This window comes from Manis pentadactyla, chromosome 17, assembly GCF_030020395.1.
Source record: "Manis pentadactyla isolate mManPen7 chromosome 17, mManPen7.hap1, whole genome shotgun sequence".
Classification (NCBI taxonomy): Eukaryota; Metazoa; Chordata; class Mammalia; order Pholidota; family Manidae; genus Manis; species Manis pentadactyla.
In genome coordinates, this window is record NC_080035.1 from 55,112,734 (window position 1) to 55,127,346 (window position 14,613).

General features: G+C 47.3%; 1 protein-coding gene across 3 annotated transcripts in view; it reads right to left on the reverse strand.

Annotated features, from left to right (window-relative positions):
- STK24 (serine/threonine kinase 24) overlaps window positions 1-14,613 on the reverse strand; it is a 113,609-nt gene that overhangs the window by 26,278 nt on the left and 72,718 nt on the right. For all 3 annotated transcript variants that reach the window (XR_008994595.1, XM_036893889.2, XM_036893888.2), the window contains exon 3: window positions 3,192-3,248. Coding sequence is in view for 2 of the 3 variants with exons in the window: in XM_036893889.2 (XP_036749784.1) it covers window positions 3,192-3,248 (57 nt within the window). In the remaining variant the exon portion in view is untranslated. The remainder of the gene's footprint in view (window positions 1-3,191; window positions 3,249-14,613) is intronic.

The window sequence follows — 14,613 nt, forward strand, 5'->3', positions numbered from 1 at the left end:
TTTTATCTAACCCATGGGCCCCAGATTTATTTCCACACCCCAACTGCAGTGGGAAAGAGGCTGGGACTCTCAACCTGTGGCAGCCACCTCCCCCTCTAGGGCCCGGCCCCTCTGGTCATAGAAAGGGGAAGGGAGGGCCAGAGTTTCAGGTCTCTGCAGCTCAGACAGTTGGTGTTGCTGGTGCCTCATTAGGGCTCAGCTGTGTGGTCATGAGAAAGGGCCGTGACACCTAGGCTGTTCCCTCCTCCCTCCAAACGTCCACCACTTCCCAGGAATGAGCATCCAAGCAATTCTACCCCGTCTACATGCCAGCCTGGAGCCTGCCTCCACTTGGAACCTCAATTCCAGAGTTAAACGAAAGCCAAAAAAAAAAGAATTATCAGATATGCTCCAAGGCAAACCTGGGTGAAGTAAGTAACCATCTTCTGCCCCAGGCAAAGATATCATGAGAGTCAATGGGAGGACCAAACTAATGTCTCACAGCTAAAGTAAAAGACACAACAACCACAGCGCAGAGCAAAAGTGCAAAACAAAGTAATACGTACGTTGTGATTCAAACTACATAAAATGCACATACTTATCAGAGGGGCTACAGGGAGACAACAGTGTATTTCCAAGTGGAGTGAAACCTTAGACAGTTTTCATTACTGTTACGGACTGAATGTTTGTATCCTCTCCACCCACCCAAAATTTGTATGTTGAAATCCTAATACCCAATGTGGGGATTTTAGGAGATGGAGTCTTTTGGAGGTGGCATGGTCATGAGACTGGAACACTCACCAACAGCATTAGTGCCTTTTTAAGAGGCCAGAGGGCTTGCTCTGGTTCTCGGCTCTCTTATGCAGACACCTGCCACCACCTATAGGCCAGGAAGACTGCCTCACCACACCCCCAGATCTGCCAGCACCCTGACTTCAGACTTGCCGGCCTCCAGAACTATGAGAAATCAGTGTTCGCTGTTTAACCCCCCAGTTCGTGGTGATTCGTTCCAGCAGCCCGGGCTGACAGACGGTCACGGAGCGCACAAGGGGAGAAGAGAGGCAAGTGGAGGGCCGGCCGGAGGTCCTCGTGCTCGGCAGTGGCGGGGCCCTCTCCCTGAACAGGACACACCTCGCCACATTTCCCTCCACAGGCCCTCCCTCACCCATGGGGCCACTCCAATGTCAAGTATAAATATATCAGCACTATGCCCCCACAGAATTTTTCAAAGAAATGCCCCAAATCCAGATTTTCAGCTATGTGGTATCATAATTTCACATGGGAAATCATGTTTTCTTTAATCTTTTATAAACATAGAATAGACGTTCTAGAAATAATCCTAATAGTTTTCAACATTCAAAAAATAATTCTTGTATCCCAATATTAAAGTCTGTCCTCTTCTTTGAAGGCTGGGGGCAGGCCAATAAAAAAGGGTAAGAGACAGCAAAAGACACAAAGTCCACCTTCATTTGCTAGCTGGGGCACTTAACCCCTGAGTGTCTGTCTCCTTAGCTTCATCAATTAAAGGGATTACAGACATCAAAAAGCGGTGCCTGGTTCCTGTCACCAGGGCCACTGATGTGCAGGGAGGATGGCAGTTTGCTGGGAGGCCTACCATATGGGTGTTTTTTTTTTAAGTGGGGGGGGGGGGAGTTCTATACCTCCTTCCAATTGTAATTGTCTATTCTGTCTAGAAGTCTGAAATTTCAGACTTCAGTTCAAAGCTCCAAAGAAAGTTACCCCTAAGTAAATTAAATTACTGTGACATTAAGAATGAATAAACTGAACCACTGAGACTAGAATTGCTGCTCTTAAGTACTCAGTGTCGGAGAGAGAGTCCCCACAAACAATTTTATATATGCCACAAGTGAAATTCACTTAAGATCACAGTAAATCTAATTATACAAAATGAAATAATTTTCTACATTCCTGTAGTATTCCCCAAAGGAGTAAAATAAATGAAAAGCTCTTTGTGTGTATTTATAGGAACGAAGCAAGTCAAAAATTAATCCAGCTATTTTGTTGCTTTTTCCATTTTAATATAATCATATTAAGTTTTTTATTGAAATTTCCTTTTGAACACTATTTTGACCAACTGTATGGTTTACAACATTATGTGATTTTTAAAAATTAGATATATAAGCTCTTTAAAGATAGTTTTAGAGATTTAACCTCTACCCCCCAAAAATTACCAAATGCTACTTTACTGTGAGAAAAAAAATCTCCTTTAATCAAAGGGTATTTCTTTCCTTAGTGAATAAAATCTGTGTAGACTATACCACGAAAAAACACGGTTTCTTTCAGTGGTCAGTGAGAGCAGTGAAAACAGCACACCCATTATCCCGACAACGTCTATCAGGCAGGACCCGCCCTCTGAGACTAAGACGACAGACTAGGCCTGTCTGGAAGGCCACCACTCGCCCAAAAGCCCAGCTTTTCCAGGACAGGTCGGAAGAGGGTGCTGATTCCACTGATTTCACGGCATAACCACAGTGAAGACAAACTGTCAAGTGCTACACAACTGTGTGGGTCTTTTAAAATCTGTTCTGCATTAACTGTGTTATAAGTATGACTTCAGCAACGCTCAAGCTGACTCTGAGGTGATGCTATGCCCACCCCCTCCACCCTGAGGAGGCTGGCACACTCCAGTGGCACAGCAGGCCCAGGACAGGGAGGAGGCACAGCCCCTGGCGGGGGTCTAGCTCCACCATAAACCACTGCGAGTGGTGACAAGACCGCTCGCCGTGTGTCCATCCGGGAAACAGAAATGTGCGCTCCCGCCTGGCCTGGCCACTGCTCCAACACCATGTGCAAGCATCACACCCTGTCCATCTCCACCTCCTGAAATCAAAACTTAAGTTTTAAAAATCCGAATTCTAATTATAAATGAAAATGTTACATTATCTGCAATATGAAGCAATGATGGGATGTGAGAGCCACAAAAGGTAAGCAAGACGATGACAGGCAGGACTCCATCGTGACTTTTCTTAGTGAATTCACTGGTTTCCCATGAAACAACAACACTGCTTTCAAAAGGAAACCTCTAGTTTTCAGTAATGTATCAGAAGCAGAGATAAATATTGTTAAGGAATAGTTTGGTCCCTTCTTCATGCAACTTAGAAGGAAACGAAATGGATAAAAACAGAATTATCTTTACAATCAAGATTGACCAAAGACCTTCGATGTGTATTAGTATCTGATGCAATACTTACCAGATCTAGAGCAGAGCCTCCACCGAGATATTCCATTATTATCCACAATTTAGTATCCTACACACACAAAAAAAAGGAAATTATTTTTAAAAAAACAAAACCAGAACAAATCACTTTAGCTAACCAAGAATATTTTTCACTATTACTTTGGAACTAGAAATTTTATAAATACTTAACAGCAAAGAAAGTCTGTCCACGTGAGTACTGTGTAGGAAAACCTGCACTAAGCCGGGGGCATCCAGGGCCCTGCACCCAGCTCTCCTAGAGGCAGCACGATCTGGACCTACCGAACCAGAGTCTCAGAAAAGGGGACCAGTTTTCAAGAATCCCAGTCATGATCCTCAGGCCCAGGAGGGTTTGCCAGGCAAGAGCCAGGGGCTGTCACACACGCCCCTCCGTGGGAGTCAGTCGGAAGCACCCACAGCTCACAGCCACGGGACCCGGTCACTTCCCTTCCTCTGCCTGCAGCTCTGAGATGCACAGGGACTGGCCCTCAGTCTGTGAGTAAGTGAGGGCAATGCTCCCCAGGAGGGCAACCAGAGCAGCCTTGCATTCACACCCTGGTTCTGCACAAAGGCAGCCAATTTCACACATCCAAAAGGCCACCGCACTCTCTTCAGGGAGCTTTCCAGCAAAGCAGGCCCCAGCCCAGGCTTGGCGTCTGTGCCCTCTCAGCAACCCCCTCACAAGCGCCGACTCTGTGTCATTTCCCTTTGTCCCTCTTGAAGCAACTCAGCCCCCATGACTTTCAGAGTTCTCTTTTTTAAACACAAATCCCAAGGTGCCAGTACCTTGGAAACCACCAAGCAAGCAGGCAAACTTCTGCACCGCCCGCTCTCCAAGGGGGGGCAGCTGTGAGGTGGCCAGGAGTAGGTGGGCTTGGGATCCTGACCCCTCCCTGCAGCCTGAGGGACCTGGGAAGTCATTTCCTCTCAGCTTCCGACTTGAGTGTCTAACCCAGTGCCTGGCCCACAGAAACCAAGCGAGAATGACAACTGGTGATGTGGGTAACCTGCCACAGCCCCAGTGGGGTTCTGGTCGGCTCCCCAGTGGTAGGCTCACAGCAGCACTCACATCAGCAGGCTTCCTTGCTAAGTTATTATTTCATGCACCAGCTCTCATATGCATCAGAAGGGCAAAGAAAAAAGTACATGAAACCTCCCCAGGGCTCTCTGGTGCCTGGAGGGTGGCACCAAGCCCTCGCTCTTCGGAGCCTTCCCAAGAAGGCCACTCGTCCAGGCCGCGCCGCCCTCCACAGTCCAGGCACCAACTCGGATGGGGCCTGATTTTGGGAACATGTCACAGTTTCTCAGTCAGGACAACCCGCACCTGCTTCCCTCGCCCCTTGTGGACTTTTACTTTAGTCCCTTGGTCTGATTTTCATTTTGGATTTACTTGTTTGCAACAGTGAACAGCAATGAAGCGTCTGAGGGACGGCCAAGCTCGGCGAAGGGCAATTACGGTGCTCTGCTCAGGGAAGGGCCCGTTACGTTGGCTGTATATGCACTTTGGAGGCTCAAATACATGCAATATTTGTAAAATAAATCCCTTTTAAAATCTAAAATAAATCCTGACATCTGGAGTCAGTTCTATGATTGTGTAAATAGAGTCTAAGGTTTACTGAACACTTTCTCAAGCTTTTAAACACCTTTGATTACTAATATGAAGACAATCTCACTCTTGATAGGAAAAGGGACAAAAGTCTTAAATGATGTGTTTGGGATCCACTTTGTAGATGCAAGCATTTTACTCACTCAGTAACCTGCCAGCCATGGGTGCTGACCTCGAACAGGCTCCAGCACCCACCCCCTCTGGTTCTGATTTCAAGAGAACATCCTACCAGAACACATTCCTAAACTTCCTCCCACTTCACAAATGTGCCCAACAGCACAATTCCACAGCACCTGCTCTGGTAGAACGTTTGTGTTGCTCTGTCTAGACATTCCAAAGGTACTTTGCCTGTTAGCTATGAACAAACTATCCCAGGGAATGACCAGGATCATTCTGGATGACACAGGAAATCAAAATTGTTGCTCTTAGGAACTTGGAACCTCAAATTTTTACTTCTAACCCTTTTTTATGACGGTGTTTGACCCAGTTCCCACCCCTTTTATTTTACAAACAATAAGGGTGAGTTTGCTAACAGCTCTCAGCAGATAGGTAATCTCACCCTGGGCCCCATCTAGCTAGTTGTGCAACAGGACAACACCCTGAGAACCACTTTTGCTGACTTGGAGATTCAAGCATCACCACATTTTCCTGAAACAGCAAGACACCAGCGACCACACCCTGTCTGCCTTCCAAGTTCCTCCTCCTGAACCCCTGCCCTGCTGGGTTGGCCCAGCAGGTAGCTCACTACCAGGGGAACAAAATAACCCTTTAAACATGCTACTTCCTCCTTTCAGGGACCCATACAAGGGAGAAAGTGACCCATTTATACGTGCTGCTTACTGTCTCAGAGGCATTTCAGCAACAGCCCAACAACTGGCCATCTAGGTGCTCCCAGCTGGAGAATAAAACCCCACCCTTTCCGTGCAAAGACTCTGCAGTCCTGGAGAAGGAAACGGTAAAAACGCCAGCCTGCTTCTACTTCCATCCAGCTCGCCCCCGGTGCCAGCCGTGCTGGGGTGTGAATACGCCCCAAGCACCAGGTCCTCCAGATCTAGGGCACTCAGGAAACCAGCATGAGGCCCTTTATCCAAGCCACTGCTGCTTAAATGCCCTCGCTAGGTCCTAGACTAAGGGCTTTTGTCCCCAGTTCCACCGGCCCCACCATTCAGGGAATGGACGTTGCATCATGAACGGTTCCACTGGTCACCAGCTCTCGGGTGCACCCGCTTTCAACCTCATTGGCTGTGCCGCTCACTCGCGTGTGGCGTGGAGAGTCCACGAGGCAGTGCAGGAGGCAGGGGAGGCCTCCACTTCGGCAGCTGCCCCGGCTCCTGCTCTCTGCGCCAGGCACCCAGCTGCCGGGGGGTCACTCAGCAGCCTCTTGGGGGGCAGCACTGGGAGGGAGGAGGGGGAACAACTGCTCTACAAATTGTAACTGACACCATGAGGGGAGCAAAGAGAAGGTACACCAGGGTCACACCAGATCTGAGTCAGAACCAGGGGTTTTATGAGCTGGCACCGGGGTCAGGGAGAAGTGGAGGGAAAGGTCAAGTGGTGGCAGAGCGGCAGGAGAGAGGTGGCATCAAGGACCTAACGGAGGCGGGCAAAGGACGGGGCCAGGTGGGGGTGACCTGAGAGGCAACAAAGAAAGGCTGACCTTGCAGCCCTCACCAAACAGTGGACTTTCTCCTAAAAGTCTTGGAAAGGAACAGAGCAGACACTGGTTTTGGAGTAAACGCTGGACATGTGAGAGGGGGCGAGGGAGGAGACAAAAGCGCCAGCGGGAGAGGCTTGGCAGGTGGAATGACAGGACTGGGGGAGCCCAGGGAGGTCGGGGCGACCTCTGGGAATGCAGGCCCACTCGGCAACCGGCAGGGAGCCCTGGGGAAGGAGAAAGGGGGGAACGGTGACTTTGGACAGGTTGACAAAGATGTCCACAGGCCATTCAAGTATCAAGAGTAAACCTCCTTTTTGCTCTTTAAAACAAACAGAACAATTTAGTGCTTTTAAAATACCTGATAGCTTCTCATGAATTCCACATGCTGTTTTGGTGAACCAGCCCTTCACAGGCCTGCACGCACCTGGCTCCTCATCTCACCTGCACTGTCCCCTCTGGCTCTGGGTCCCTTCTCTGGGCCCAAAGCATCCGCATGCCCCATCCAGCCGCAGCAGTGCTCTCTGTGTGCCCACCCACCCCCACCCCCAGGTCCCGTCCCACCAGTGCCCCCACACTCAGTGCATCCCCTCCCCCGACACCTTCAGTCCTCTCCGCAGCTCTGCCCAGGGGACGATCCTGTCACCTTCCCAGGGACCCACGAGCACCATGGGTTTTGCTTTACTCCTCCTTCCCCAGCCAGAATTCCCAAACGATAGCCCCCAGCTGTTGTTTTCTTACCTAAGGAAAAGGAAGGGCGAAGAGTAAACTTTGCCTCCCTCATAACCAGGGTGAGGACAGCAGGCAGTGGACACCATGGGAACCGAGCAAGGGCAGGACACTGAGCCAGCAGGCGCCCCAGGTGCAGAAGAGAGCCCACAAGGTGGCAGGGGCAGCCTCGCACCTCCAACACCGATGCGTAGTCAACAGACAGAACAGGTCTCTTAAACCTGCTGTCAGTCATGATCCCAAATGATCATTTCTACCACATTCATCCTAAAATAAGAAATATTCTACAGGGAGCAAACGAATAAGCTTGGAAAAATGAAAGATGAGCTTTGAAGGCTGCAGGCAAAGCACCCCACCGCCCCACCCCACCCCCAACACACACACCAGTACTTCTCAGCCTCGGCACTACCGACACTTGAAGTTGAAGAATTCTATGTTGTGGAGGCTGCCCTGTGCATTGCAGACACCACCCATGACCCTCCACCCACTAGATGCCAGTAACACACCCCAGATCTGATAACTGAAAAAGTCTCCAGACATTAGCAACATCCTGGGGGCCAAAATCGCCCCCGCTGAAAACCACTGAACTGCACTATCAGTGTTGGTAAGCTTGCAGCGTCGCTGCACCAGAAGTGCTGACTGTTAATTCTCTCCTTATTCTTAGCAGAGTCAGTTCATACCAGCTAGACGACGATCACTAATTCACTGAGGCAGCTATGAGCTTCAAATTCCTTATTCATAAAAAGATGGCAATAATCTCCATGTCTCTAAACCTCACAGCTCAATGAACAATGAGATAATGAATGTGAAAGCACTTCGCAAAGTTCAAGGTACTAAATACATGCAGAGTGCTATTCGTTTTATCAACCCATAAATGCCCTAAAATAACCTGGCAAAACCAAAATAGCCCAGTTAACAAGACTAAATACAAGATTCTCTGCATTGGAGTTTCTGAGCAGAATAAAATCTGGAACAATGATTCATACACATTCTACACAAGGATGAAAAAGTAATTATTGCCCTACAAGCCTAAGGCAGGAATATGAGAAGGATGCTCTGAAGGGACACAATGGCCCTGTTCTCAGTGACCAAGTAGCCAAACACTGTCACTGCCCAATTGTACAAACAAAAACCTTACAAAACGTGACTTTAGAAAAATACCGACTCTAGGGTTCCCACACATTCATTTTTGCTGTACCAACTACTGCCTCTATGCTGGTTCTTGCTTCTCTCCTGATCTTCAAAACCATGCTTTCAGCTGCTGCTCAGGTGTATGTACCAGAATGTCCCATCCGTGGCCCACTAAAGTATGAAGAGCCATCTCTGCTTCTCTCTGTTTGCCCCACTGTCCTCTTCCTGACATTCCCATTTGTTGCATTCTTGGTCATCATTTATGGGGCTTCTCAGTGAACGCTCCTCTGCAGCACATCTGGAATGCCTCCAGGTCTTGCCCTGACCATCTGCTTTGATTCTCTGATCTTACTTTTCTCCTCTCCCCATTTATTCTGCCCCGTAGGTAGATGCTGGTTATTGTTCTCTCGTCCAAGTGTTCTAGTGATTTTCCCATGGCATATTAAATTAAGCTGAAACCCCACCAAGGCATTCTCTCATGCTTTAGCTGCACAGGATAGCTGTTACTCCCTGACCATCTCCTCCCCATCTGCCCACAGGCTCTTCTGTCACAGGCCCTCAGGTGCAGCTCAAATGCCCCTGCTCCTGGAGCCTCGTCTAAGCCTTCTCCTCATTCAGATCAGGGCCTCTCCTCTGGACACCCACAGCCTTTGGTATCTCTTCTGTGGTACCCACCAGAGGCTGTTTGATCATAGTTACTGACCCACTTTTCTATTATGAAAAACTGTCCCTTAAAGTCAGAGCCTAGGCCTTACTCATTTTATACCCCCTCTATGACACCGTGGGCATGGTAGGAGTCTGAATCATTTCAGAAATGCAAGTATCTGTGATTCAGAGGGACAATTGGGTAAGCTTTTTGAGGTCAGGAACTGTGTTCAACACATTGTTTGAGTACAGTTGGAAGGTGCCCTAAATGTCAGGCAGTCACTTTGACTATAAAACAAGGTGGGGCTCAGACTTAGATGCCGGTTTCACAAACATCTCAAGTGGCCCTGGGTTCAACCAGGGGGGTATTCTGAAGTTACAGTGGTAGTAATAGCATATATGCTCACTGACTGTGTGCTTGGCATTCCCCTCTGGGACAGATACTGTTCAGTCCCATGAGCAGATGGGGAAACTGAGCCTGAAGCAATGAGGGTCTGGTCTCAGAGGTCAAGGAGCTGGTAAGGGTAGAGGCAGGATTTCAACCAGTCTCAACATTCTGTGCACATGCACACATCTTAGCAAAAGGTACCTCTGTTTTAAAAAAAAAATACATATTCTTACAGAATGCTGTGACCCCAAATTGTTCTAATAAAACCTACTGCATCGCTGACACCTCTTGGGCTCAGGCTTTTGCTACGGCTAATGGATGTGGAGGCCTCTGAATGCAGCGCAGATGCAAAGCAGAGCTTACTTCATTTCAGAATTCCTCCTTTAAAATCTTGTTCTTTGTTAGCTGTGCAGAATCCACCCCTTTTCATTTACCTTGTTCTAACTTATCACCTCCTGGTGTCTGTCAAGCCTTTGGAGGGTGGTTAATGTGGGGAGCCCTAATTCAGTCACCAATTCCAGATACCCAGGAAGCCCTTCCAAACAATTCAGGACAAGTTTGCCAGTAAGTGCTATCATTCCCGATGCTGTGTCAATTTCTGCAAACAAAAACTAAAAGCAGAATCAAAAGACAAATAACGAAAATGCTATCTTTGCAGCTCATATTACAGGAGGCTAATTTCCCTAATGTGTTAAAAGCCCCTACTTTTAAAAAAGGCCAGGAACCCAACAGAAAATGGGCCTTCCTCCTGGTCAAGTAGGTGGGGTCCCCACCATCACTTTGAATCGTGCAATGCAGCAGCAGTTCATAAAAGTGGCTCATGGGACTCTTCTAATAATCCTATCTACTTAGGTAATCAGTCTCTTCCCATTTTACAAATTAAGACACCTGGTCAGTGGCAAGGAAGGACAGCAGCTGGGATATGCTGATGTTGAGTCAGAAACTAAACAAGAACCCCAATAACAAACAGCACAGACTCGAAGCAATTTGTACAGGATTCCAGTAAGGAAAATGCTTTTTAATGTAACTGTTCTTAACATTTAACTGTTTAACTGGTTTCCTTTTAGAAACCAATGAACTCTGACTGCCTGAAAAATACATCAATTTACAAATGTTTGTCTGTGACCTGTGGGATTCACATGCCCCACTCCATCATGCCTTGTTTAAGAATTCTTATCCTAATGTCCTTTAATAGGCCTATAACACTGTGTACTCCCTAAAATTCTCTTCTCAGGATTGATTTATGGCATAGCACTGTCTCTTTTATAGGGGCTGCCTTATAACTGTGAGTGTTGTGGGGGGCGGGAGGAATGGGGAGGTGTTTTTTAGTAATTAAGTCTGCCTGGATGGGTAACTGAGATGTTCTCCTTATCATCAACACAAAATAAATCTGTTACTGGGGAGTCTCTGTGCTGAATGCTGATAGATACTAGGATCTATAAAAACCCTGCTTAAACTTAGAAGACACTTACAAGATAACCAGGGAAATACACTCAACAAATCTTCTAAATCTGAGGGACAAGAAAAGTAACAGAGAAGCATGAAAAGTGCCCAGAGAGGTACAAGGAGAAGGGTTTTTCTTTCCTCCCTCAAATCTGTCCTCCTAGGAGAGCAATCCAATCCAGTCAGTGATCATAACTGCTTCACTCAACAGGTTCTCATAATTTTACAATGAAGCTAACAACATGCTCTTTTTGCAAGTGAAACACTTTTAGTAATTACAATACTACCCCCTTGATAGGTGAAAATCTTAATGGTCATAATGTAACATATGTCAGAAATATCAGTCAGGAAATCATAAAACCAAAAGTGATTACTGAGGACTTAGTATTAATTATTTGATAAAGACCAAGACCACAAGAGATCAGACAAAACCAAGTTAGAGGAGTTTGGCTGAGGAAGAATAAAGACTTCACTGTGTTTTGCAAATTTTTTAAAAGGTGCCTTTGGTATTATTCTAAGGCAATAAGGAACTGGTAGATTTACAAGTACTTTAAAGGCATGGGCAGCATACCCACATTTATACATTTACTGCCATGCATGGAGAATAACTTAAAGGCAGACGGGTTCTGAAGAGACTTTTCAATACGCTTGTCTGGCCAGTGCTGGATTATACTGAGAAAAAGCTTTGGCTGTCTGAACACTCTGCTCTCTTTCTTCCAACATTTTAGCTACCTCACCAACATGTATTTTCTGCACAGTCCTACTCTGGGTGAACAGTTAAATACACATGATCTTGATTTATAATGTTCATTAGTGATGTGCTACAGAAAACAGTCAAGCTGACCTTGGATCAGACACGCAGGTCCTAAGGTGCCCTGGCCGAGGCGGCCCTGGGGCTCAGAAGTCAGGCAATGGGCTGAATGGGCACACAAGCCGCAGCTGGGTGTGCAGACATGTGCTTCTGGCGCCCACACTCACCCATGGAGTGAGTCCCCACCACCCGGCGCTGTTCCACCTCAGCCAGGAGCGCCCTGCCGCAGCACAGACAAATCTCATGGCTCCACGAGACTCCTAGACAACGGCCAGCTGTGTGCTCTGCCTAGCACCTGGCCAACCACGCTCAGTCAGTAATGATCATAAAAACAGGTTACTTCCAGACAGAATTCAATACAAGGCCTGGCTCTAGCCGTCCATTTTTCTTATTCTGAAGCAGATGTCTGTATTTACCCAAATGCCCTGAAGTCATGCTATGCTGCTTAAACTACTAGATGAGAAAGAGTTTATTTACCTCACTGGGAATAAGCCTCCTCCCTTGTTGATTACCTTACGAGTAGCCCCTCTTTACATAATCTAAGTTTTATGATGTCATATAGCATACCATTTTTTAGAAATTTACTCAGAAATATCGAAGTTTTAGAAAAGAAAGCATATGGCATAATTATTTTATCTGAACACATCAGCTGCATTGAGATACTCCAGATGGAGGTTTAAATATGTGGAACATGTATGTTGAGACAAAAAGAACTAGAAATACAATTAATTGTTATTTTAAATTATAGGTAGTATTAGCCAGAAAAGAGAGCTGAGTTTCTTTTTGGAGAAGTAAAATATTTAGCCTAATTGGAATTGCAATTCATTCAACTTTCTGGATAGAAAAACATAAGATGGAGCTGCCAAATGTCGTCAGGGACTTCCTTCCATTACACCAGGACAGCGTGTCCAGAGAGAAAAAGGAATCCACAGTCCCCATCCTCAGAAACATTTCAGAGCAGATCTTTTATATTAGCTTTGGCATTGAGCCTAAGCTTTTTTTACCCATGATTGATTGTGAAATGCAACGTATTCCCTTGTGATCTGAAAGCAAGATTTACTTGCAGGTGTTAGTCCACCCCAATGAAAAGTAAGTAGGTTTGCTTTTCACCCTCAGCCACCCTGGAGTCTGGTACCACGGACTCAACGTGCCATTTCCATTCTTCCCAGAAACAGAAGGACAGATATTTGCATACACTAAAAATTACTCTCAGAGAAAACAGACGTACTTCTCCCTCTCCCAAGCAGCAGCTGTTCCAGGACACGGAAAATGCAGGAGATGACTTCCACATGGCAGAGGAAGGCTTGGAGCACAGTGGCCCTGCGTGGGAGTCTGCGGAGGGCTGAGGAGTCCTGCGGTGTCCCACCAGCAGCCCCTCCGGCAGGGGAGCACCCACTCAGGCCAGGGAGACCCAGCTCCGCTGGCTGGGCAGAAGCGTGAGCTCGGGAGCCCAGGACAGCCTCTCTGCGTCTGCAATCAACAAGTGTGATCTCCAAGTCCTAACAAGGCAGCCAAAGTCAGGAGCAAATTGTTAAAATCCTAACTTATGCCACAAGGATAAAGCTTTGGTTTTTGTTTCAGAGAAAGGAAATATTCCCGGAAAAAAGAAATCTGACTGCACTGCCACATCAGATGGAGGGTGTGAGGCTTGTGTGCAAGGAGAAGCTACCCCCCCCCATACCCCATGTTGCGGGACCCGTGACAGGCAGCTGCTGCCAGTTCTCCCCGTGACCAGAACAAGTGTGCACCCATCAGACTCAAACCTCCGCGTCCCTGAGACGGGCCCTGGCCTGCGTCTAGATCAACAACGGGGCCCTTCTTGAAGAACCTTGGGCCTCCCCCTCCACAACATAAAAAATCCAGTTTACAAACATCTGGGAAATTACCACTGAGAGGAGGTTTTAAAGAGCTGTGCATCTGGTCATGTTTATTAAAATGTACATGAATTTCCTCTCTTTTCAGAGATACCATTTATTAAGTCACATCACTTAAATGGAACCACAGCCTAAACCCATTTTCTTTAAACAGTACAGATTAATTGGAGACAACAAATAATGAAAAGAGAAATAAGCAGCATGGAAATAGGACAGATATTTGGAAGTAACTCTGAAATCAATTGCGTTTAAAATAACAAGCCAAAACCTAAGAGAACAACCCAAAAGAATCACAGAACAGATGATAAAATGGACAAATCTATCATTTCCTGGCACATATTCCACATTCCCTTCCAAGTTTTAATAAACTTAGAGGACAACAATGTTGGGTCAAGCATTTCTAGAAGCAACCAGCATCTTCCAGATTCCTCCCAACTCCCCCAGACGCTGACACAGGCCAGGGAAGCCTGCGAGTCCCAGGTAGGCGCGTTCCTTACCCGCCAGGCCCACCCGCTCTGCTGTCTCCTCTGCCCAAGCACTTCTTCCTCCCCAGGTTCCCAAAGCCACCTCCCCCATGAGACCCTCTCTACCACTCAGTGAACGGCAGCCCCTACAGCACTTGCCGACCGTCCGGTATTTGTGTACCACTTTATCATGGCCTCCCTCCTTGAGCTCCGGGAGGTCTGTCAACACCACCCACTGAAGCACACTTCTTCTTCCCACACCTGCCATGTGAATGAAAGGAAGACACCAAGTGTTTCCTGTTCCCTTATTTTAACTTCTGAGCTACAGAAAGTCATGAAGCCCCCATAGAAATCCAGGATTCCACAAATTAGAGGCTAAAACCCTACTGTCCCAATCTCACACTGTTTATCTCAAATTATATGTCACAGTATTTGAGGAACTGAAGAGCTGCAGAGACACGGCAGCTCAGAAGGCAGGGGCCGTGCTGGCAAGGCTCATGAAAGCAGCTTCACCCACACACCCGCCAGACCCCGCTGGCCTCCGCCCCCTAAACTCTGCAGACCGCCTGAACCCCAGCCCTCGCCTTGCTGGTGGCTTTTTCCTCCTGTTCCTAGAACAGAGGTGGGCGGGTGCCAGGAGGTGTAGAGAAACTGGCACTTCATTGAGAAGGC